The sequence below is a fragment of the Mytilus edulis genome, chromosome 12 (assembly GCF_963676685.1).
Source record: "Mytilus edulis chromosome 12, xbMytEdul2.2, whole genome shotgun sequence".
NCBI lineage: Eukaryota > Metazoa > Mollusca > Bivalvia > Mytilida > Mytilidae > Mytilus > Mytilus edulis.
The window spans coordinates 28,720,455-28,745,023 of NC_092355.1; the positions used below are offsets into that span (position 1 = coordinate 28,720,455).

Consider the following 24,569-nt stretch of genomic DNA (forward strand, 5'->3'; position numbering starts at 1 on the left):
AAAAAAGCCGTTACAATAGCTTCATTTTCAAGATAATTTTAATTTTAATTTTTAAAGTTATTTTTTTTTTTTTTTTTTTATTATTATTTTGATAAACACTCAATTCAACAGTCATCGATCTTCTTTTGAAATATCTTTCTCATTTATTTGTTGGGGTCAATTCTCAAAGTTTACTAAAAGTCTATTGTCTTTTTAATCAGTAGTAGTCATCCATTTTCAAACTTTTATCGTTAAATTTTAATATCAAGTCGTTAGAGCCTTGAAATACACAGACACACCTGTGATACTTTAACAACAAAAACATTTTGAAAATATCACATAACCTCAGGAAACTGTCATCATCGTTAGCAGAGTACATGTACGTGCAAGTTTTCAAGGATATTGATAAATCCAGTAAATTTTCCAATTTCTGAAAACTGTAATTATCGAGGTCAACTCATGTATGATCTTAATAAAAAGGCCCGTAAACCCAATTTTAAACACAAATCTAGCAACACTCATTGAGGAGAATGGCGAGTCTTTTAGCAGACGTTCCACGGATGGTGATTGGGGGTATAATAATTAATGCTTTATCATTAATTATCCATGTAATAGGATTTTCTACTACTTATTGGTACAAACCAGATGATACAGTTCACTTTGGATTATGGAAAATGTGTGGTCAAAAGGGAATACCAGAAATATGTATTGATATTGAAGGTATTGATTTTAATCTTTTGTTTTCTTAATCTTAAAAAAAAAAACTTGAGGGCTTGTTTTCTTTTCTGGGTAAAACAATATTTAACTTTAATAATAAAAAACAACATATAACTACAGGAATAACACTTTATTCAATCAATATTTTTTTTACGCTTTTTTTTGTTTTCAATAATTTTCAACTGAACAAATGATTTTTCCCTCTCCTTCTGAAACAATTTTTTCAAAAGGAAAGTTTAAGAACATGTGGACCATTTGATTTTTTTTTTTGAATGATTGACCCATACATTTTCACAGTGTTTCGATGCGGGCTTATATATTTCGCGCGAAAAATTTAATTTCACCTTTGTACGTAATAACAATCTGCCTTTTTCGTGTCAACAACAAATACTTTATTTTCCTCAGACACAGACGTGTACAAAAGGTCAATTCATACAAAATATACATAATAGACAGCAGAGGTTAGTGTATAAAAGCACGTGTTTTTCATGACAGAGATATAAATTTTCATATCGCCGGGGGAAAGATTTGTTTACAGTTCTTACCAGGCCAGCACATTTGTATATATATTTTCAAAATCCCACACCCTGAAAATTTGTTGTGGTCGGATTTACATAGTGGTTTACAGACCCGAGGGTGATTTAAAAAAAAGGGGTAACAAAATGGGGATTTGAGCTATAGGGGGTAAACATATTGTGGATGTGAGATATAGGGGATAAAAAGAGTGGGGATGTTGGATATTTGGAGTAAAAATGTGGGATCTGGGAAAAAGAAAGAAAATTGTAGGGAGTGGGAAGAAATTACAGAACGCGGGATTTTGGAAATGAGCACCGACGTGTCACCCTCTGTTATTCTTGTGTCAATAAGGACCAATTTCCACATAATTATACTTCTAAAATTGAGAATGGAAATGGGGAATGTGTCAAAGAGACAACAACCCGACTATAGAGCAGACAACAGCCGAAGGCCACCAATGGGTCTTCAATGCAGCGAGAAACTCCCGCACCCGGATGAGTCCTTCTGCTGGCTAGCATGAAACTTGTCGCATGAAGAAAAACAAATATTTACATTTAGGTATGACTTAACAGAAATTATTTTTGAATGGGGATAGTTATATTCATATACTTATATTAACACAAGGAGCTCAATGCATACAATACTGACATTTTATTGGACGAAAGACGAATTATTTGATTCCGTCATATGCTTTCATTTCGTATGAAAACAACCCATGCCATATGAAAGCAACCCAAGATTACTAGCTTTGCATTCTATTATTCAACATAATTGTTTCGAATTATTCATGTACTTTGTGCAAGCTTTTATAAAAGTGTACCAATAAAAAAAAATTGATGACAACATATCTTGAAATATGAATAATTTATTTAAATTTATAACCATAAGTTATCATCTCATGATAGAGATGATTGCAATTTGCTAAATATTTTACAAGTTGCATTGTTTATACTTTGAATTCGACATCTTCATAAGCCAATCAAAATTATGGATTCTAACGAGACAGGCAAGAAATGCAATTATTGTACAAAACACTGGACAGTTTTAATTTGCAAGACACTAATTTGCAAATCCGCCGCCGCCGCCTCTAGAGCTACAGTGTCATATATTCAAAATGTATATATTCAAAATGTGCGGAATTACATGGGATTCAATAAATTCATTGCTTTTCTGCTGTTATTATTAAACATATTTTGCAATTTGATTTAGAAAAACATGGGATTTTCAATATCTCATGGGACAGGGCAAATTCCCATGGGATCGACCATTATCCCATAGGATTTTGAATAAATCCCATGGGATTATTTTGGGTCCAATGGGATAATTGTAGTCCCATGCGATATTTGTTGTCCCATGGGACAAACAAATCCTATGGGACAAAACAAATCCCATTGAACTATAATTATCCCATGGGATGATTGATTTCCTTTAAACATCAATGAAATTAAGTGTGTTTTTGTGTTTTAGTTATCAATGCCCTTTAGTATTGTTTCTATGGTTGATGAATCTTTTTAGTTGAATTTTTTTCCCCCTGGATATGTTATTGCAATATATTGATCTATAACTAAACATTTAAACAACAAAGCAGATAACGTACGTATCAATATATGTTTATTTATGAATTCTAGAACACTTTTTTTGAAACAAAATTATTTCACGTTTGAAATCAATGAAACATTTAAACTCTACTATTAGACTTAACATACATGTAGCTATTTACATGATTTTGTTTAGGATATCCCTCCACCCAAAATATTAATAGTTTCTTATCATCCAGCATTGTGTGATTGTAATGTATAGTCCACTTTTCGGCCATACAGCACAGAACATTGACATGATTATGGTTTCAATATCTATTGGTATCTAATAAAACTCGTCAGACAGTTTTCACTTAACCTCGATTTCATTTCATGGATCAGTGATATCTCAGATACTATAAGCAATATGTCTACTATATCTGGTGTATGGAATGATTGTAACGTGTGAATGTCCAACTGGCAAATGTCATCTGACTTTGACCTCATTTTCATGGTTCAGTGGTTATAGTTAAGTTTTTGTGTTTTGGTCTGTTTTTCTAATACTGTATGCAACAGGTCAACTATATTTAGTGTATGCAAATATCTTAGGATGTACATGTTAGTCTGGCATGTTTTATTTGACCTTGACCTCGTTTTAACTGTTCATTGCTCAATGTTAATATTTTGTTTTATGGGCAGTTTTTCTAATTTCTTATTTTCTAATTAGCAATGGGTCAACTATACTGGCAAGTTTCATCTTACCTTGACTTTATTTGATTGTACATTGGACAATGCTTGGTCTATTTCTCAGATACTGTAAGCAGAAATGCCACTATATTTAGTGAATGAAATGATTGTAAGGTGCACATGTCTGTCTGACATGTTTTATATGACTTTGACCTCATTTTCATGGTTCATTGGTCAATGATAAGTTTTCATGGTTTTATAAGTTTATCATATACTTTAAGCAATAGGTAAATTATGTTTTGTGGATGTAATGATTGTAAGGTGTGCATGTTTGTCTGGCAGATTCATATTATCATGACCGCTAAGTTTTCTTGGTTTTGTCATTTTATCAAATATTATAAGCAAAGGTCTACTTTTTATACGGCCGCAAACGCATATCGGTATCACGTCGTCGTCGTCGTCAGCGTCGTCGTCGTCAGCGTCGTCCAAAGACATTTGGTTTCCGGACAATAACTTTAGTAAATGTAAATAGAAATCTATTAAATTTAAACATGAGGTTTATAACCACAAAAAAAAAAAAAAAATTGGGATTGATTTTGGGGGTTATAGTCCTAACAGTTAAGGAATTAGGTGCCAAAAAGGGGCCCAAATAAGCATTTGATTTTTCTAGTTGCCAGACAATAAGTTGTAGAACGGTGTACAAGTTTCCATACAACAAAGGGATGGTTAGGATTGGGGATTTGAGGGGGGGATGGGGGTTGGCTCAAATCGTGTAGGAATTAGGGGCAAAAAAGGGAAAAATACAAGGGTTTCCTGGTTTATGGACAATTAAAAAAAAGTACAATGTTATGTTTGTATTACCTCCCTTGCACTGCGTTTAAATTATGTATAAAGAAATCATGTATGGTGATTAGCTGTCAATTTATTTTTAGAAGTTACTATTTAAAAATGCTGATTAAGGAATATTAATTTTAGCCATGATTATGTACATTGTGTATGTCATTTTCTATTTTAAGACTTTTATGATGTATTAAAATAGGGAATTATGGTTGCAAACTCCAGTGGAAATTTGAATTGAGATTATGACCATATCTTGATGGAAACAATTTTTTTTGTGGAAAAGGCGGGGGGGGGGGGGGGGGGGGGGTGTGAAAAAAAATTGGAGGAGGGGGGTAAAAAAGAAATTGTGGGACATTTTTTTTGTCATATTAGATTTAAGAAATTAAAAAGAAAATTTCAAATATTTTTCACATGTCCCGCCGTGTCTCAAAAACAATAAATGGTTATTGCTTAAAACTTCCTCAGAAACTATTTATGATTATTGCATTTAAAACTTCCACACAAGACGTCGGGCGTATCATGCGCTCATGGCGCAGCTGATTATTTTCACATGTCGCACTGTATCTCAAAAACAATTCTTGATTATGACTTAAAACTTTAAACACTTCTTAGTTATATTAATCTGAATATCTGTATACTTTTTGGTGATGATTCAAAATTTCATTTTTGAGTTATTGAGTATTTTGTAAAAAAGGGGGAGGGTTTTTTACATGTCGCGCCATATCTCAAAAACTGTTTATGATTATTGCTTAAAACTTTACACATGTCTTTGTTATATTAATCTAAAGATCTGTATACTTTTTGGTGATGATTCAAAATTTCATTTTTGAGTTATTAGTATTTTGTAAAAAAGGGGGAGGTTTTTTTTACATGTCACGCCATATCTCAAAAACTGTTTATGATTATTGCTTAAAACTTTACACACTTCTTTGTTCTATTAATCTAAGGATCTGTATACTTTTTGGTGATTATTCAAAGTTTTATTTTTGAGTTATTGAGTATTTTGTAAAACAGGGGAGGGTCTTTTACATGTCGCGCCGTATCTCAAAAATAATTTATGATTATTGCTTAAAACTTTACACACTTCTTTGTTAAATAATCTAAAGATCTGTTTAGTTTTTGGTTTTGATTCAAAATTTTGTTTTGGTAATATTTAGTTTTTTTGTAAAAAAAAAAACAGGGTCGGGGGTTTCACATGTCCCGCCGTGTCTCTAAAACAATATATGGTTATTGCTTAAAACTTTCTCAGAAACTATTTATGATTATTGCATAAGACTTCCACATAAGACGTCGGGCGTATCATGCGCTCATGGCGCAGCTGTTTATTAATATTATTGATATAGCTAGGTTGATTTCAATAAATGATCTGTTATTTTGTATTTGAAAGAATTAATATTTGTAATATTTCTTAACGGTATTGGCAAATTATTCCACAAGAATGGTCCAGAATACATAAAAGATTTTTTAAACAATTCTGTTTTTGGTTTAGGGAGTATGAGGTTTCCTTGAACAGCATTTCTCAAGGGGTATGGATTTCTGTCTGAAACATAATGAAACTTGTTAGTAAGATATGATGGGGCATCATTTTTAATGCACTTAAATGTCATCATTAACTTATGATATTTTATTCTCTGTTCAACTGTCATCCAGTTTAAATGTTTGAATAAGGGTGCAGAAGGAGCGAATGGGTCTGTTTCTAGTATTAATCTAGCAGCCCTCTTTTGTAATTTTAATATCCTTTTTAAACCCTCACTGCTACAACTACTCCACACTATACAACAATAATCAATTAGTGGCAAGATATAACCATTATAGAATAATTTTCTGCAGTCTAGATTTAGAAATTTTTTAATCTTTAATAGTAGATATATTCTAGATGATATTTTTGAGCAGATCACATCAATTTGGTTTGTCCATGTGAGGGAAGGGTCAATTTTAATGCCTAAAAGACTTTCACATGTGGAAGATTGTATCACTTGATTGTTAATAGTTAAACAACTCTCATTGTAATGTGGCATTGCTCTTTGCTTCGTTCCAATAATCATATATTTTGTTTTATTTTTATTGATGAACATATTGTTATCATTGCACCATTCCTCTACACCATGTAAATCTTCTTGTACCTTTGACTGTAGAGTTTGATAACAATTACCAGAAAGATGTAAAGTTGAATCATCGGCATATAAATCAGTGCAACAATTTTGCATATAAATAGGAAGGTCGTTTATGTATAATATAAACAGAAGGGGGCCTAATATGGAGCCTTGGGGGACACCATACTTGATATAAAGTTTTTCAGAATGAGCATTACCAATTTTTACTTGTTGAGTTCTTTCATTCAAATATGATTTAAAAAAAGAAACAGCAGTATTATCAAATCCATAAATTTCAAGTTTTTTAACGAGAATATCATGATCTACTACATCAAAAGCTTTCTTAAAATCCAACAGGACTGCTAAGTTGATATTACCATCATTCATATCCTGTATCCATTTATCTATGATATTGATAAGGGCAGTTTGGCAAGAGTGTTTTTGTCGAAACCCAGACTGTGCTGGGTGTAAAAGATCTAAACTTTTTAGGCAGTCATACAAATGTTTTGAAACATGCTTTTCTAAAAGTTTTGATAAAACGGGAAGTACAGAAATTGGTCTATAATTTGTTGCCATGAATTTTTCACCAGCTTTAAAAACAGGGGTTACTCTTGCATTCTTTAGAACACTGGGTAATGTACTTGTATCTATTACTCTGTTAAAAATGTAAGTTAAAGATGACGTTATGAAAGGAGCACTCAATTTTAAAATTTTAGGTCCTATGTTATCAGATCCGGTGGATTTATTAATGTCAAGTTTGATCATCTCATTAAATAGACCATTTATTGTGACTGGTGGAATTGAAAATTTTACTTGTTCTGACTTAGTAAATTTCTTTTGTACAAATTGATTTAATTTTGTATAATCATGAGTTTTGCTCATACATCTGTCAGTCCTCAGGTTTTCAACACAAGATGTAAAAAACTTATTAAAAACATTACAAATGTCACTGACATTATTAGTTTTAACACCGTCTTCATTTAAAAGTTCATATGGCTTTTCTTGTTGGGATGGGTTAAGACTTCGAATACATTTCCACAAATCTTTAGAAGCTTTTGAATCTTTTACCATCTTTGAATAAAAATTTCTTTTTGATTCATCGATTATGTGTTTTGTCCTGTTTCGCCAAAATTTGAACTCGGACCACATTCCTAATTTATGGTATTTCTCCCTCATTTTTCTGGCATATGTAATTTCATTATTGAACCATTCAGGTTGTCTGTCTCTTTTTACTCTTTTAGTAACAATTGGTGCATGTTTATCTAGAACTGCATTAAATATGTCATACCACATCTGAATAAAATTGAGAATGGAAATAGGGAATGTGTCAAAGAGACAACAACCCGACCAAATAAAAAACAACAGCAGAGGGTCACCAACAGGTCTTCAATGTAGCGAGAAATTCCCGCACCCGGAGGCGTCCTTCAGCTGGCCCCTAAACAAATATATACTAGTTCAGTGATAATGAACGCCATACTAATTTCCAAATTGTACACAAGAAACTAAAATTAAAATAATACAAGACTAACAAAGGCCAGAGGCTCCTGACTTGGGACAGGCGCAAAAATGCGGCGGGGTTTAACATGTTTGTGAGATCTCAACCCTCCCCCTATACCTCTAACCAATGTAGAAAAGTAAACGCATAACAATACGCACATTAAAATTCAGTTCAAGAGAAGTCCGAGTCTGATGTCAGAAGATGTAACCAAATACATGTATTTGGGTGACTTTCATGTTCAATTTTATCAAAAGGTGCAATAGCTAAGTCGCTTAGAAAATTTGTCTCATTGAATTTTTTAAAATTTCTGTAAGAAATGGTAGAATGAATATCTTTTTTGATATAAGAGGAATGTTTTTCCTTTCTAGTTAAACAAACTGGATAATGATCACTTATTGAAAATTTAACAACATGTGATTCTAGTATCAAATCTTTATTGGTGACATAAACATGATCAATTAGTGTACTAGAATCAGGTGTAACTCTTGTTGCCTCTTGAATTATCTGGTTGAGATTGTAGGTTTCTAATAAACTTAGCCATTTTTGTGGTTGTTTATTAGGTTTTAAAAAATCTATATTAAAATCACCAACTAAAATAATATCTGAATTATGATTAATGGCAGTTGTAATTTCTTTTTCAAATTCATCAATCCAATTAATTAGTGAACTAGGAGGTCTGTATACTGAACATAATAAAAATGATTTTTTGTGAACTGGTTTAATTTCAAACCACATTGTTTCAATGTCACTTATTTCAAATTCAGCTTTTCTATTAAATGTTACTTTTTCTGAAAAATAAGTAACCAATCCACCTCCACCTCGTGATAGTCTATCTTTTCTGTTTAAAATGAACCCAGGAATTTGTATAAAATTATTCTGGGTGTTACTGTCCAAAAATGTTTCACAACAACAGTATATATCTGGAGGATTTTCAGAGAACATTAAATTATGGCACCCTCAACGGAGTTGGGGTGACATATTGTTATTGTTCGTTTCTTTTTTTCATATTATTATTTTTATTCTTCCACACTTTTTTGTCCATTCTATTTCTCGGAATTGGCTTGAACAATATTGATGGAACTATACCATAATGTAGACCACCACATTCTATAGTGCAGTGGGGTATGGCACCATCAAGATGGCTGCCGTTGCCATGGAAACGAAACAAATGTGAAAAAATCCTGTTTTTTGTTTTGATGAACTGTTTTGATATGCTTAAACTCAGAAACATTATATTTTGATACAATGTAGGTGCCGGCCATATACAGGTGTTGGATGATTTTGGCATTCATTGGAACTACTATGTTGCCATGGAAACTACACCAAAAATTTCAAAAATATCAAAATGCTCCAAACTTCATAAAACTTCACAGTAACGATGAGCAACATTGGAAGATGTGGAATTTGGCGTTGGAATTTCCAAAATATCTGTTGTTACCTTGGAAACAATGCAAAAAGGTCAAAACTTTGAATTTTCACCGAACATTCCAGAACATCAATGTTAAATTTATTCTAGAGACATTAAATGGTATATGATTATGGAGGGCAAAAATTGCAGCGGGGGTTTGACTTTGGAATATTCAAAATGGCCGCCGTTACCATGGGAACAGCAAAATTATGAAAAACTTCCAAATGCTTTAAATTTAATGAAACTTATAACAAATGTTGCCTAGCTTATGTAGACTTAACTTTTGAGTTTCGAATTTTCAAAATGGCCGCCGTTGCCATGGAAACAGCAAAAATTTTCTGAATGGCTGCCGCTGGCCTGGCAATGGGGAAAGGGTGCCATCCGCTATTGCTTGCAATGGCAAATCTAGTTGTATTTGATTTCATCCAGCTTGTGTTCAAGTCTGTTTACATTATGTGAACATATTTTTATACCCTTTGTTAAAGAAAAGTCATAAACATTATCCTTTCCTTCAGATGTTTCTTGTAAATTAGGTAATAAATAACAATTATTATTTAGTAAGGCAAATAAACATGCTGTCACTAATACACTTAATCCAATTGAAAAACAAAGCTTAAAGCTTTTAAATAATGAGAAAACCCATACCCTATACATGATATACATGCTCTATAGTAGTCTATTAATGGCACCCCATACAAAATTTGAAACAATTCAAACTTCAAATATAGCAGGCCAATTTATAAAAAAAACAAATTCATGAAAAACAAATATGACAGACGTTAACCAACATCAACCACTGAACTATGTACAGGCTCCTGATTTTGGGCAGGCAGAATATGGCCGGGTTGATATAAAAATAAGATGCGGTATGATTGCCAATGAAATTTTTCTCCACTAGAGACCACAAGACATAGAAGTTAACAAATATGGTTCACTGTACAGCCTTCGACAATGTGCAAAACCGATACTGCATAGTAATCTATAAAAGGCCATTAAATAACAAATGTTTAACAATTCAAAGGCGAAAGCTAAGTGCCTGATTTGTGCACAAAATAATAAACAAAAATCAAATATGATATACATGTATAGCAACAATTGACAACCACTGAATTACAGGCCGACGACTTGGGACAGACACTTTCAAAATGTGGCATAATTTAATATGTTTGGTGGCGCCAAATCCTCCTGTAATTGAGGACAACGGTGAAAGTGTCAGTTCAATATAAAACTATTAAAAAATCAGTTGAAGAGGGCTGTTTTCTGCTCTTTGGTCAGGTTGTTGTCTCTTTGATACATTCCCATTTGCATTCTCAAATTTATTAACTCATTAGAATGCAAGAAAGCAGAAATACAGCTACCAAAAACATAGACCGGACGTGGCTCGAAATCTATTCTTTCCCTATAACAAAAAAGACTCAACGTACAGATCTGTTAGTACTTACAGTTACTGACAGCTAATTCAAAGCCAATAACAACTAATAATAAAAAAACATATTGTGAGCACTCAATCTACCCCTAACTTGGGACAGTGGTTTTAATAACCGCACAACATTTGAACAAACTGTAAACATTTGTTGCAATTGGCTAAACTCAAAAGATTGCAACAAGGCACAAACACAACTTATATAAAAACCAGAGACACAAAGCACTGAAATAAAAGTACTCACAATTAATATTCAAATGAAAGTTTATCAAAATGTTCATAAACATGATAAAATAGCCTTTTTTATTGCTGTATTTCTCTTCATTTATAATTTTTGAGTTTTGTGTATTTGTTGGTCAGACATCTTGGTTTTCATGATCATCAACAGGTCAATACTGAAGAGAAAACCTAAAGTTGATATTTTTCTACATTGTGTGCTTTTTTTTATTAAAGTGAAATGGAATGTGTTTTTTCCTACAAAAGAAATATGAAACTTCAACATAATGACTATAAACAAAAAGGAGTCCTATCATAGATGCACAAGAACATAATCGTGTAAATGCAACAACATAAATATCAATCGAAAGAAGGGACAAATGAAGAAAAAAATAGTATTTTGTTGTTGAAATAAAGATGCTTTGTCCACTCATTTACGTCGCTCCATCCAATAAAGATGTACGGAGGAAGATCTTTGAAGAACAGATTGCAAAAATGTTGTCTCTAAGAATTGTAGGAATAATTCTAGTAGATCGCATAATTTATTTACTTGACTCTAATATAGTGGACTGAATAATTGTTCACAGCAAGTTGAAACAAGAAAACTTAAACTTAACATGAAAAGTGTTTATTTTATTAAATTTGCAAATATGAACAAAATATTATGAACACCACAAATGGTATAATATTTAAATCGTTTGTATATTCATGTATTGCAATGAAACTATAACAAAGAAAATTATACCTTATGAAAGAGTAAACTATAAATTGTGCTTTGTCAATTTATTCAGTCAGAATATGAAATATTTTTTTCAGTTCTATTTTTCATTAGATAAACAAGACAAAGATTTCAAAACAATATGTTTTTCTTTTATTTAAACATGTCATCATTTTATTTCAGTTAAAGGATTTTATTTAATTGACATCAAAAAGAATCCTTCAAACCTTTAATATATTAGTCATATTATAGTGACTAGCATTTCTAATACTACATTTATTTATCTATTATAAATATAATATTACCATACAGAATTCATTGTAACATGCACATTACTGTATATTTATAATTTGAATCCCATGGGATTTTATTTTGTCCCATGTGATTTTAATTGTCCCATGGGATTTTATTTGTTCCATGGGATTTTTTCTGTCCCATGGGACTTCCATTATCTCATGGGACCCAAACAAATTCCCATGGGATAATGGTCAATCCCATGGGTTTTGCCCTGTCAAATGGGATATTTAAAATCCCATGTTTTTCTAAATCAAATTGCAAAATATATATAATAATAATAGCAGAAAAGCAATGAATTTATTGAATCCCATGTAATTCCACACATTTTAGTTATATACATGACACTGTAGCTCTAAGGAGAGGCGGCGGCGGATTTGCAAATGAATGTTTTTGCAAATTAAAAGTGTCCAGTGTTCTATGTTTGTTACATGGATATACTTATTTACAGTACTAAGATCGATTTTGTGGGATGTTTGTTAGTATTTAATAAGGTCTCCCAAACAAGTTTGGAGACTTATTGGTTTTGCTCAGTTCTTCCTCTTCCTCTTACGCCGCTTTTACATTTGAACTTCTCCGCAACCGTTCTCCGCAACCACTAGTCAGATTAACTTAGGGTTCCACAATATGTTAGACTAAAATGTCTAGTGGTGCAATCAGGGTTTTGTTTGTGCAATGGGATTTTTAGAAGGGTACTTTGAGGGGCAAAAAGGTAGAAGGGTTTAACTATAGAATCCTATGGGATTTTATTTTTTTTTATTTTCAAAAGATTATTTGAAAACAGTTAGTGATAGACACAATATTTATAATTGAAAATGTTCTACATGATAAAACACATCAAATGAAATAAAAGGTTAGTCCCTAGGGTTCACCCCACCCCCAGCCATTTGTGAAAGTTATAATTATATATTGTAAGTGGACAAGATCCCCACCCCTAAACCATATATATTCTGGTTTGTCATCATAAGGCACATCAAATAAAATGAAGGGTTAGTCCCCAGGGGTCACCCCGTCCTCTGTCGTTTGAGAAAGTTCTAATATCTTGAAAGTGGTCAAGATCCCCACCCATAAACCATATATATTCTGGTTTGTCATGCCAAGATGATTGTTTGTCATGCCAAGATGATTGTTTGTCATGCCAAGATGATTGTTTGTAATGTCAAGAAGATTTGAATAATATATAGGGTCAGTCCCAAGGGGTCACCCCCACCCTCTGCCATTTGAGAAAGTTGTAATATCTTGTAAGTGGTGAAGATCCCCACACCTAAACCATATATATTCTGGTTTGTCATGCCAAGATGATTGGAATGATATACAGGGACCGTCCAAACCCCCTGTCATTTGAATATGTTCAAATATCTGGTAAATGGTCAAGATCCCCACCCCTTAACCATATATATTCCTGTTCGTGATGTTTCAAAGATTTGAATGAGACATAATGTCAGTCCCCAGGGGTCACTAATGCATATCACTTTACTGGACCAAACCAATTTTTACTGGACTTTGCTTAATGTCCGGCGACCTTGTGAATGACTGTAATTACGGGTACTTTGTTTGGGAGACTTCGTAACAGCATCCTGTTACAATCATTTCTTGTTTTGTATGTCTTGAGCCGATTCTGCATTTGGATATTATACCAATAAATGATTTGATTTGATTTGATTCAATTACAGATTTTCCGACACTCAACGACAGTTTTAAAGCAGCTAGAGCTTTGGAATGCCTTGCCCTTGTGTCATTTGTAGCGGCTTTGATTATTGCTGTCTTAAAAGTATTTGTACTGAAGGAAAAAGGAATACTGAATTTTGTTGCAGGCTTGCTCAATCTTATGGCAGGTATATATAAATATAATTATGTGTCCATCGCATTATTTGCCAGAAACGCTATATTGTTTGTGTTGTTTATAGATATAAGAAGATGTGGTATGAGTGCCAATGAGACAACTCTCCATCCAAGTCACAATTAGAAAAAAGAAAAGTTTGTGTATTTGCCTTGTCTCTAATTAAGAAGAACTTTCAAAAACAAAATATCTACGTATTTTAAGTAAAGAAATAATTGCATATGCAATATTGTAACAGTATAATTCAATATAAAAATATTGAGATGTGGTATGATTGCCAATGAAACAACTAACCACCAGAGTTTAAATGATGTAGATATAATCAATAGTATATTTGCCAATTACCGATTTGATTAGGACTAAATTGTTACACATGCACCTTTAACACAAGTAGTTTCCCTTTTTAAATTTTAACTGGTTCTAAGGTGAACAAATGGACTGCTGCCCATTTGAAGCACGATAGTTGAAAATAAGTATTACACACTTTTAAAAAATATTTATTTTATATCTTTATTCTCGTAAATCAAGTGAATTAACAGACATAGTATTAACAACAACAAAAATCTTTTTTTTTTATATCAAATCTTTTGAAGCTTACCAGAAGACAATCTCCCATGCATATTTATCGACCGATAACTCTGCATGGGAGATTGACCAGAACAACGTTCGGTACTGGCATGCAAATACGGCATCGAAGATGTCGTTAGTCAGTTATTCAGAACTAGAACACTGCCATGAAAATACGGGTATTGTTCTATTATTTCTGATATAAAATTTCGAAATACTAGTAATTCTAAATGAAAGAATACATATATCTCCCTCGTGCATAGTTCTGATTCCTTATATGGGTTTGGTTTACTTTACGTCATTTATGATTTAATCAGCTCTTCAACAGTTGGAATAATAAATAACTAGAGCATTACTGAAGATACATTAATTGTCGAAATGCACACACCCAATGCACTAACATCGGTACCACTAAAGTTGTTAATAGGTTGCATAAGGGAACACAGTCGATTGATTAAAATCCAAGGAAACCTATTCATCTCTTGTCTATTTATCCAAGTCATAAATATCTACATTATAACATCTGTTTCCGAAAAAAACAAAACATTTCAAGTACGGTAGCGAAGAAGGATGGTTTCACGCTTGTCGATGAAGGCAATTCATCGTTTCAGAATCTAACGGACTATGAGTAATTTATTTGTTTGTAACCAAAATGAAAATTACGTCACGTCATTGGTTGGATAACCATTATTTAGGACGTTTTTAACCAATCACAACGTTTTTCGTGTACACATTAATGAATATTACCCAGAATGCATATTAGATTCTAAAACGGCGAATTCTTACCCTCGATAATAAAACCCAATGCTATTTCAACAATTATAGATTCACTCTCTCTGTATATTGATGACAGTATGTAGTAATAACAAATATAATATTGGTTTTTTTTCAGGAGGACTTACATTGATCGGAGTATGCGTCTTTGCAACAATGCAATTTTTCGGAGATAAGCTTGATTCGTCCAAGTTTCATTACTCTTTCGGTTTATGTATCGTTAGTGGTATCGGAGGTTTGATATCTGGAATTGTTTTCATCAGATCTTGGAGGAAATAACAAATACACTATTTTGAATGTTTAGTAGTTAGTATTTTATACTGTAAAGAAATCGTATTTAAAGAACAAAGGTGTGTACTTTTTATATAACACATTTGTATTGTAACTAATTTTCATTATGATTTCCATTAAATGTTGTCATTAAATCAAAGATGGGTTTTGTTTTGATCACTTGAAATTCACTACCCTTTAGTTTTTAATATATAGCAGTAAGATCATTTCAACTGACAATAATAAACAAGACGGATGTCCCTAGTAGAACAGAATCTTCTCACCATTCCGGAGCACCTGATTTTGATTAAGGCGACCTTTTATAACCAAAGACTTTAAAATTGGTATTTGCTGTCCTCTGCTTAGCACTCGCCATTAAGGAGTAAGAATAAAGACTCTTTGGATCGTAGTCGAATAATGTATTCTAGAATAAAGGGACATTTCCATTCAATATTTTATGTCTTCCTGCGGACTGTTACCTTGTAAACTAGCACGTTAAAATAAACTCATCATAGATACCAGGATTAAAATTTTGTATTTGCGCCAGACGCGCGTTTCGTCTACAAAAGACTCATCAGTGACGCTCGAATAAAAAAAAAGTTAAAAAGGTCAAAAACCCAACTCAGAGTGTTTGTCTAGTACAAAGCTGGGTTAATATTCATATTACATTAATATTTTCTCATCCTCAATATGCATATTAATTTACCGCTGGACGTTGAACAGACACTCATCTTCATCATTATGATATAGTACATTAACAGTCAAATGTTATTTTTTTCCCTCCAAAATAAGAAGAATTTATTATCACAACAAAGATAATCTGGAACAATCCAATCCACTCAGTAAATATTTCATTGTTTACGAATTCGAAAATTCAAGAAAATCAGAATCATTATCAAGGTCAATGCTTGCAGCTCTTTTTTTTCTGTACTGTGCATTGTGTATGCTGCCAATATACTCGGAACCAACATCTAATGTCCTCGATAAAGTATTGTCGACATGAGCACTAGTTTGGTAATGATTTTTTTCGCCAGATAATTTACCAGCTTCGTCAACAGGTATATGGTCAGAACCTTTTTCACCAATGTCATTTTCATCTTTCCAGCCACTTTGTTACTTTTTAGTATTATTATGACTATTTTGTATGTTTCCACAATCAAGTAAATGAGTGACTGTAGAATTTATTGTATTTCCAGAACTTGAATATTAACTTTTCGTCGCCATCGGATTTTCAATATCGTCATTATTATCTAAACCAACTTGGTCGGACGCGTTATTCGAAAATTCTCCTAGCACATCAACATCACTTTTCAAGCTACACATAGAAACATACCTAAAATGTTACTATTAAGATTGTCATTTAAAAAACCCTTTTTAGCCCGGAAAAATCTGCCTTCTCTCTATATTGTAGTTCAATATTTTCGGCTTGGCTAACAGACGCCGCAAGATTCGAAGCCACAATTTCAGAATCAATCAGTGTATTTACACGACCATAATATTCCGCACTTGCTTTACCGAACCACACAACGTGATTCATCACTTCGTCAACATTGCTAGCTGAGTCAGACAAAGCCATAGTAACAGTACAACCAGACCGGAAACTATGAGGCGTTTCCCCTTCATATATACCCAGAGTCGACAGATAGTATCGTAATCTCTCATATACCACAGAATAACTAACTGGTTTCTCCAACACCCTACCACTTTCTGAAACTACCCTAAACAAGTAGCCTTTTGTCAAATCCACATTACACGAGTGGGCAAATTGAACAAAATCCAACAATCCTTTTACCGGGCAAACTACATTGTCATCGCATCTCTTGATGACGAACGAGTTACTCCTACCCTTTTTACCCCGGAGAGTTTTACCAAACGTATGCTGGAAAACAAACCCTGAACCGTCTTTAAGAAACTTCACCTCTTGTGCAACAACTATAGAGAGATCACTTGCTCTATCGCCAGCAAAATACTGCAACTTAAACCAAGCTTGATCTCTGTAAAGAAATTTTTCCTTAAGCTTAGAACCGTCTTTTTGAAGTTCCCGAGAAATAAAAGCACTAATAGATCTAATCTTTGTCAAAAATATAGGCTTCGCCTGTTTGGGTAGAATATGCGCCTTAGCTTGTTCGACTTGCACCAATTTTAAATACTCTTTGATTACAGGTGAAACTGCCGGATTTCCTTTCCTTTCCACATCGCACCAAGTTCTACCCAACCCTTTATCATCAAATAAATTTATCAATTGGTTAATGATACCTTCTACTGTTGCCGAAGCTAATCGGTTAGGACAAGAACACTGAAACATACCCTTTAATCCCAAATATTGACAGTTTATATCATGGACAGTAGTTTTTCCAAACTTATCCTTCCAAACCAAAAAATTTCTTACATCATTTGGTCCACATGTAGCTACCGAAGGCTTTTTCGGTGATTTTTCAAGAAAACAAAGAAAAGTTTCAAACAAACTGTTCTTTCTTTTATAGTCGGAAGAAGAAATCATCCGTTCATCCAAATCTGCTGTCCGATCATTTATTGCTTGCCAGTCTATAATAATGTCAGCACCCTGCAACAAACCATTGGAATATTTACTATATATAAAACAGTAGATACTCTAGCTTCGTGAAAATAAGACCCTAAATGCAAACAATGACCACCTTAATCCCACTTTATCTAGAATAAAGCCACGTTTTGATGGCGTCTTGACTACACCTTTGTCACCTTTCATACCAAGACATACCGATTCCACGGAGTAGTATTTCAAAATTGGCCACCATATTGGTAAAGGTCGCATTTCGGGGACAATAATTGTACAAGAAATGCCCTGCTCTCGCAACAGACTCAATACTGGAAATACAAGTACGAAAGGTGGGTAAACATACGGATTTTGCTCACTCCTCAGGTTCTGTGAGAACAAATTAACTCCTGCAGAACATGGGGTAGGCCATGGAGTAAAATGTTTCAGTGGAACACCTGTAGATGACTTCATGACATTAGAATCCAAAGACATTAGGTCAACTGAATGTGGACCATACAAAGACTCTACCAGTAACCACGACTCCTCACTTAACATTGAATCCGCGGTATTAGTTAATCTTGATGGGGCATCCGCTTCGTTTAAACAAGAAGGGACATATTTCAAATGTAAATCAATGTTATAAGTTGACACATGGCTAAATATTTCTTTCATGATGCAACTTAAAGCTCTAGACTTGCAACCTTGGTTTTCCCATGCCGCTATAACAGCCATGTTGTCTGTAAACAAATCAACCCTAGAATCTTGCAAAGAACTGTCTAAAGACTGTAACGACTTCAGGACAGCATCAGCCTCTTTCTCATGAATTGGTCTACAGTCATTTGTATCCCAATAGTCCCCCAATGTCATTGTACTCGCCTCAAGCTTCACTGAAGCGCCATACCTGAAACCAGAGGAATCAGTCGACAACTCAATCACCTTGTGAAATTCAGACCTCCATTTGGAATATCCAGTCCAAGTATCAAGAAAACGCCAATGCATTAGTTCATCCCTCAACGGTCCCAATACCTTAACCTTTCTACTGTTTTTAACGCAAGTAGATATTGCAGCATTCACTTCCCTACAAAACAACTTGCACCCTGGAACAGCCAATGTCAACGAAATACATTTACCACAAAATCTTTGCAGTGTCCTCAAGTCAACCTCATCCATTAAAAGTATAGATTTCCTCAAATCAATAAATTTCAACTTCTTATCATCAGGAAGTATGTACGCCTGTTTAACAGAGTCAACTAAAAAAACAAGAAATTTCTTACATGTGCCAGGTATTAGTGAACATTTACTAAGAGACAGTGTATAACCTAGCCTTGTCAGCAACTGCAACACCATATAGGTTATTTTACTTGCTTCAAGTATAGCATCATCGCTATTCTTACTTCCACCTGTAACAACAAACCTATCGTCGATATACAATGTATTTATGACGTCTAGCTGTCTTAAATAAGAGGTCACACAAATTCCTATCGATTGGTAGATAAACGGCGATGCTTTCCATCCAAACGGTAGAGTAGTATATGTCATATAAAAACCACCGAATTGAATACAAAAATATGTCTGAGATGATTCTTGCAAATTGACATGGTCATAGCCCGACTTTTCATCACATGTTATCATCAAAGCATTCTCTTGAACCAACCTATGAACATCTTTTAAATTCTCCAAATGAAAAGGTAAATCTTTGACCCATAAATTAAGATATCTTTCGTCATGGCATAACCGTGGTTTACTTGGTTCTACAGTTAATGGCATAATAACTTTAGGGGGTTGACATTCACCTACCCTTCCCAAAAGTTTGATGCACCCAGTTGAAATTCTCTCGCACAATTCTTTTGATATAAAAGCAGAGTATTTTTTACAAATAGCTGCATTCTGAAAATAATTTCTAGGGGGTATTTCAGAGTCATAATTTCTTCCCTTAAAGTTTCCCTTAAAACGTCGAAAAAACTCTCCAACATCAATTCCATCTTCAAGCCACTTCACCACGTCTTGATGTGCATTTTCATCAAGAATAAGCCTCCATTCTGATACACAATTATGTAACTGTCCAGAGACAAATTTATCAGGGTCACGTAATTGTAAAGAGTCTATATCAAACAAAACATTATCATGATAGACCTCTTCCGCACGTGGACTGAGGTTTGTAAGTGAAGGAACTCTGCCTTTAAGTGTTAGCCATGCTGGTTTTCCCCTTACTGATACATTCAAAGGATCAAATCCACTTTCTAACTCCCACTCTGGGATTTGTACAAAAGAATCACCAATAGTTGTATCCGTAGTTCCCTGTGGATAACAAAGAAACTACTTTGATTTAAATGAAAAACCAGCATAAGTTACACTCAAAGGAAGAATTCCTTCACCTACAACCCGCGTGGAAAAACCACTAGGGGATCAGTGCCCCTTGGACTGTAGACAAAGAAATTCTCAAATTACCATACAGTAGCGTGTTGGTTTGAAAACCAAATAGCAAATAAATAGAATAAAAAACACTATGCAAAAATTTCTTCTACATTATTTTGTTTTATTACAAAAGATAAATAATTATCAACAAATTAAATTTTATCCTTCATTTTCCTTTGGCCACTTTCATTTTTTCACAGTCTTTTATCTGATGTGTATGACTTTCACAAAAGTGACAAGCGCCTCTAGGACGGAATCCAAACCTAGCCCCCATGGGCCTTGTATTCCTGTAACCCCCGGCTGTAAAATTACCATACGGTTGCACACCTTGAGGTAGATAATTTGGCTGATACATGGAATACATAAGCGGGTTCTGGAATTGTGGGTACAAATTAATCAAAGGGGATTCTTCCCGCTTTGGAGCATTATCACTACCCTGAGCAGCGTTACCATCATTTTTGTTCTCCGATTGTTTCTCTTTCAAACATTTAGAAATAGCCTTCGTAATCGTATCAACGGCTTTCCCACCTAAAACTGATAGGCACAAACTAGAAATATCCAGTTTGGAGTAGTGCCTGTTTGCCTGCCTAGCCAGCTCTTCATAAACGTCCGCATCATCGTGATCTAATTTTTTGGAAAATTTTGCAAGTTCATCTAACGTTAAGAGAATTAGAGAATCGCTTGGATTCTTTTGCAAGCACAATGTCCTCACCTTGTCCTTCAGCTCTGTTATTATTTCAACTTTGGTCTTTTTTTCCAAGGAAGCTATCCTATCTTCTAAGGTATCACTAGCAGTAGACGAGTCAGGTTTTCTTTTCCCAGCCTTTGGTTGAGTGTCCATATCAGAAGTACTTTGTATTGGAGCCTATAAAAAATTCATGTAAAAAAAAAAACATTTGAATAATGATAACATTATATTTCAATAAAAATTATATATATTCTATTTCAAGCTCAAAACTTTCATTCATTTTATTCTAATAAAGTCAATATAATAGCATATGAGTTGGGTAGCTTTATTTATCACCTGTTATTGTTATCTGTGTTAAAGTACACGTGACCTTTTTGTAGACTCATTCTTATTCAACCATTTAATTAATCTTAGTTTATTGATTAGTAATTAATTTCAGCTGTGTATTTCTAAAATATCATAAATACTATAGTTTTATATATAATAATGCTAATACATAAAGTGAAAATCTGGAAAACTATTACGAAGCATCGTATATATCTAATTTTCTTTTTTTTTTTTTTTTTTTTTTTCAAAATGTAAATAAACACGAATGATTAACCCGAGGAGATAAAACGCAAGTAAAAAATCGCGCTGGGGAATATTAAATATAGAAAAATAAATAACTCACAGAGTCTCCTTCCGAAACCTGCAGATCTTGACCCTTCGGCTGTCCAAACTCATTTGCATATATAATCAGTGAGTGGAGGACCCACCTGGCCTCACCCACATCGTCATCACTTCTCCCAGACAACTGGCAAATTTCATCCAAGTCCTCCGCAGTAAGCACCTTTACATGTTGCGCTATCTCCTCCATGTTCAAATTTTCAGTTTTCAGTTCTTTATTCATTCTAGCTAATCCTTTTAATGATTCCGGCTGTCCTGGTCTTATACGTTTGATTACTGGAACTAGTTTCATTCCCTTTAAACTATATCGCTTCTTTAGGACTGGTGGCAACACCATCTAAAAATAAACAACCAAAAGAATTTATATAGTAGTTATCTTCATTTTATTAACATTGCATACAGCTAATTTCACAATGCCTGCAGAGCAAAACCCTGGTTGGCATGCTTGCTTTTTTAAAAAACGTTAACTCAAGTTTTGTAATTAAGATTTAAATCTTCAATCAATATATATAGTTAATATACTATATTTAAACTGATAAGAAGTTATTCAAATAACTATATATTATATAATATACCAACAAAGCAAGCAACCAACCAAAGTCCCGCCCTACACGCATCAAGAAACCAGCTCTAATATTGATTAATCAAACACGCACAACTGAAGAAATCAAGCAGACCGCGTAAATAGAAAATAGAACGATTAACAAATTGAACTAGATATAAACCAAACGGTTTTCGTAAAATGAAAAACTACTTCTTTTCATATTTCTGTTCAAAAGTAGAGACATGCTACATTCTAGAATCTTATTTAATCCATTAAATAACACGCAAGATTACTTGAATTATGCAGCATTAAATGTATTCTTATTATAACATAATAAAGTACCAACATATTACCATGTTTTATTCTGTTCACATATTCGCATGCTTCCCACGTGCAACCCGAGCGGTCAAACGTAGTCCTATTTAATTTTCTACATTCTAACATTTATTCTCTAAATTCTGAAAAAAAACCGGCACGTACTCTTTCATTATATTATAATAGAATAACACCAATATAAAAAATATATAGCCACCAAGGCTTCTGACCACCAAGGTCAAAATATCTCATATTAGCCACCTAGGCTTTTGACCACCAAGGTCTAATAAATCTCATTAATAGCCACCAAGGCTTATGACCACCAAGGTCTATGCCACCTAGGCATTTTTTTTTTTTTTTTTTATAATAAAAAAGATTTGTTACCTTTGTAAGTGTCAGTACGGCTGCCGTTCTCCAGTAGACACGTCTTTCTACCTTCGGGGATATTGAAAGAATGACCATTCTACTATGGTCACATGTACATGTACTTCCGCTAGGTAAATTGACCAATGAGGCTAGACCGTATGATATGCTCGGAGATGAAAGTTGTGTTCTTCTTTATCAAATTAACTATTCATTTTCATCTGTAGCTATATACGTTCATTATATTTTCACTTTTGTAGACAATCATTGTCTGCATTTCATGTTGCAGAATATTAACTTAATTTGTTATATTCTACTAAATGCATTTACTGCATTTTATGGAACTGAAAATAAATCAGATTTTGTTTAATAAACTCTTGCAACATTAGGAAAAGTATCTTATTTCATTCACTTAGCGAATTATTATAATAATAGTGTTATTTTGGATCCTCAATGCTCTTCAACTTTGTACTTGTTTGGCTTTATAAATATTTTGATATGAGCGTCACTGATGAGTCTTATGTAGACGAAACGCGCGTCTGGCGTACTAAATTATAATCCTGGTACCTTTGATAACTATTATGAAAGAGATTAAATGAAAGATCAAGTGGATGTAATCTTACTCGACTTTGCTAAGGCTTTTGACAAAGTCCCACACTGCAGATTACTCAACAAACTGAACCACTATGGCATTAGAGACGAAAACCTGAAATGGATACAAGCTTTTTTAGAAAACAGGAAACAACAAGTTGTAGTCGAGGGCTGTAAGTCAACACAGGGAGATGTACTTTCAGGGGTCCCACAAGGGACTGTGCTAGGACCCTTACTCTTCCTAGTATTCATCAACGACTTACCAGAAACAGTTCAACATTCAACTGTCAAACTATTTGCTGACGACTGCCTACTATTCCACCATATCAAGAATTCCCAGGATGAAGCCAAACTACAACAGGACCTTTCAGCACTAGAAGACTGGGAAACCAAATGGCAGATGAAATTCCACCCAGAAAAATGCACTGTCATCCGCATTAGCACCAACAGTAAATCCAAAAAAAAGACATTCTACAAATTACATGGCCACACTCTCGAAACTGTACCAACCAGCAAATATTTAGGAGTACATTTCAGTGAGGACCTACAATGGAAACATCATGTTGACGTTACTGCCAAAAAAGTATCCAAATCCATCGGATTCCTTAGGCGTAACCTTCGAGAATGCAGCAAGAATGTAAGAAATGCAGCCTATATCTCTCTGGTCAGACCAACACTAGAATATGCTAGTGCGGCATGGGACCCTCATACCACTGAGGACATTAACCGTTTAGAACAAGTGCAAAGGAGGGCCGCCAGGTTTGTAACCAACAACTACACTGATAAAACACCTGGATGTGTGACAACTATGGTCAAGACACTAGGATGGGAACCACTAGCTAACAGACGAAGCAACCATCGACTCGTCATGCTTTACAAGATCCAGCATGAGCTAGTGGACATTGATGCCAGTTCCATCTTGCGTCCAAACGATCGGCGTACTAGAGGCAAACAACGCCTATATCAACCACCAGCAAACCAGAGAGTATATAAGTACTCATACTTTCCACGGACTATACAAGAGTGGAACCACCTTCCAACAGCTACAACTGAAGCTCTGACAATAGAGGGGTTCCAGAGTGCACTAGCCAACAATAGTGCACCCAAGAGACCAA

General features: G+C 34.0%; 1 protein-coding gene across 1 annotated transcript; it reads right to left on the minus strand.

Moving 5' to 3' along the window:
- Positions 1-16,711: 16,711 nt before the first annotated feature.
- Positions 16,712-23,012, minus strand: LOC139498199 (uncharacterized). The gene is made up of 4 exons (XM_071286551.1): positions 22,885-23,012; positions 21,646-21,978; positions 21,000-21,152; positions 16,712-17,920 (listed from the first exon to the last, which is right to left on the minus strand). Exons 1-4 carry the CDS (start codon positions 22,960-22,962, stop codon positions 16,718-16,720), a joined length of 1,767 nt encoding a protein of 588 aa, XP_071142652.1. The 5' UTR covers positions 22,963-23,012; the 3' UTR covers positions 16,712-16,717.
- Between the last annotated feature and the right edge of the window lie 1,557 nt (positions 23,013-24,569).

Bases quoted from the DNA above. Each gene is read 5' to 3' on its own strand.
- LOC139498199 (XM_071286551.1), bottom strand. From the start codon at position 22,962: ATGGTCATTCTTTCAATATCCCCGAAGGTAGAAAGACGTGTCTACTGG. The intron at 21,153-21,645 runs GTGAGTTATTTA...AATTTTTTATAG, and splicing joins AGGTTTCGGAAGGAGACTCT to GCTCCAATACAAAGTACTTC. The intron at 17,921-20,999 runs GTGAGGACATTG...GGTTTGTTGCAG, and splicing joins TAACAGAGCTGAAGGACAAG to GGTGCTGACATTATTATAGA.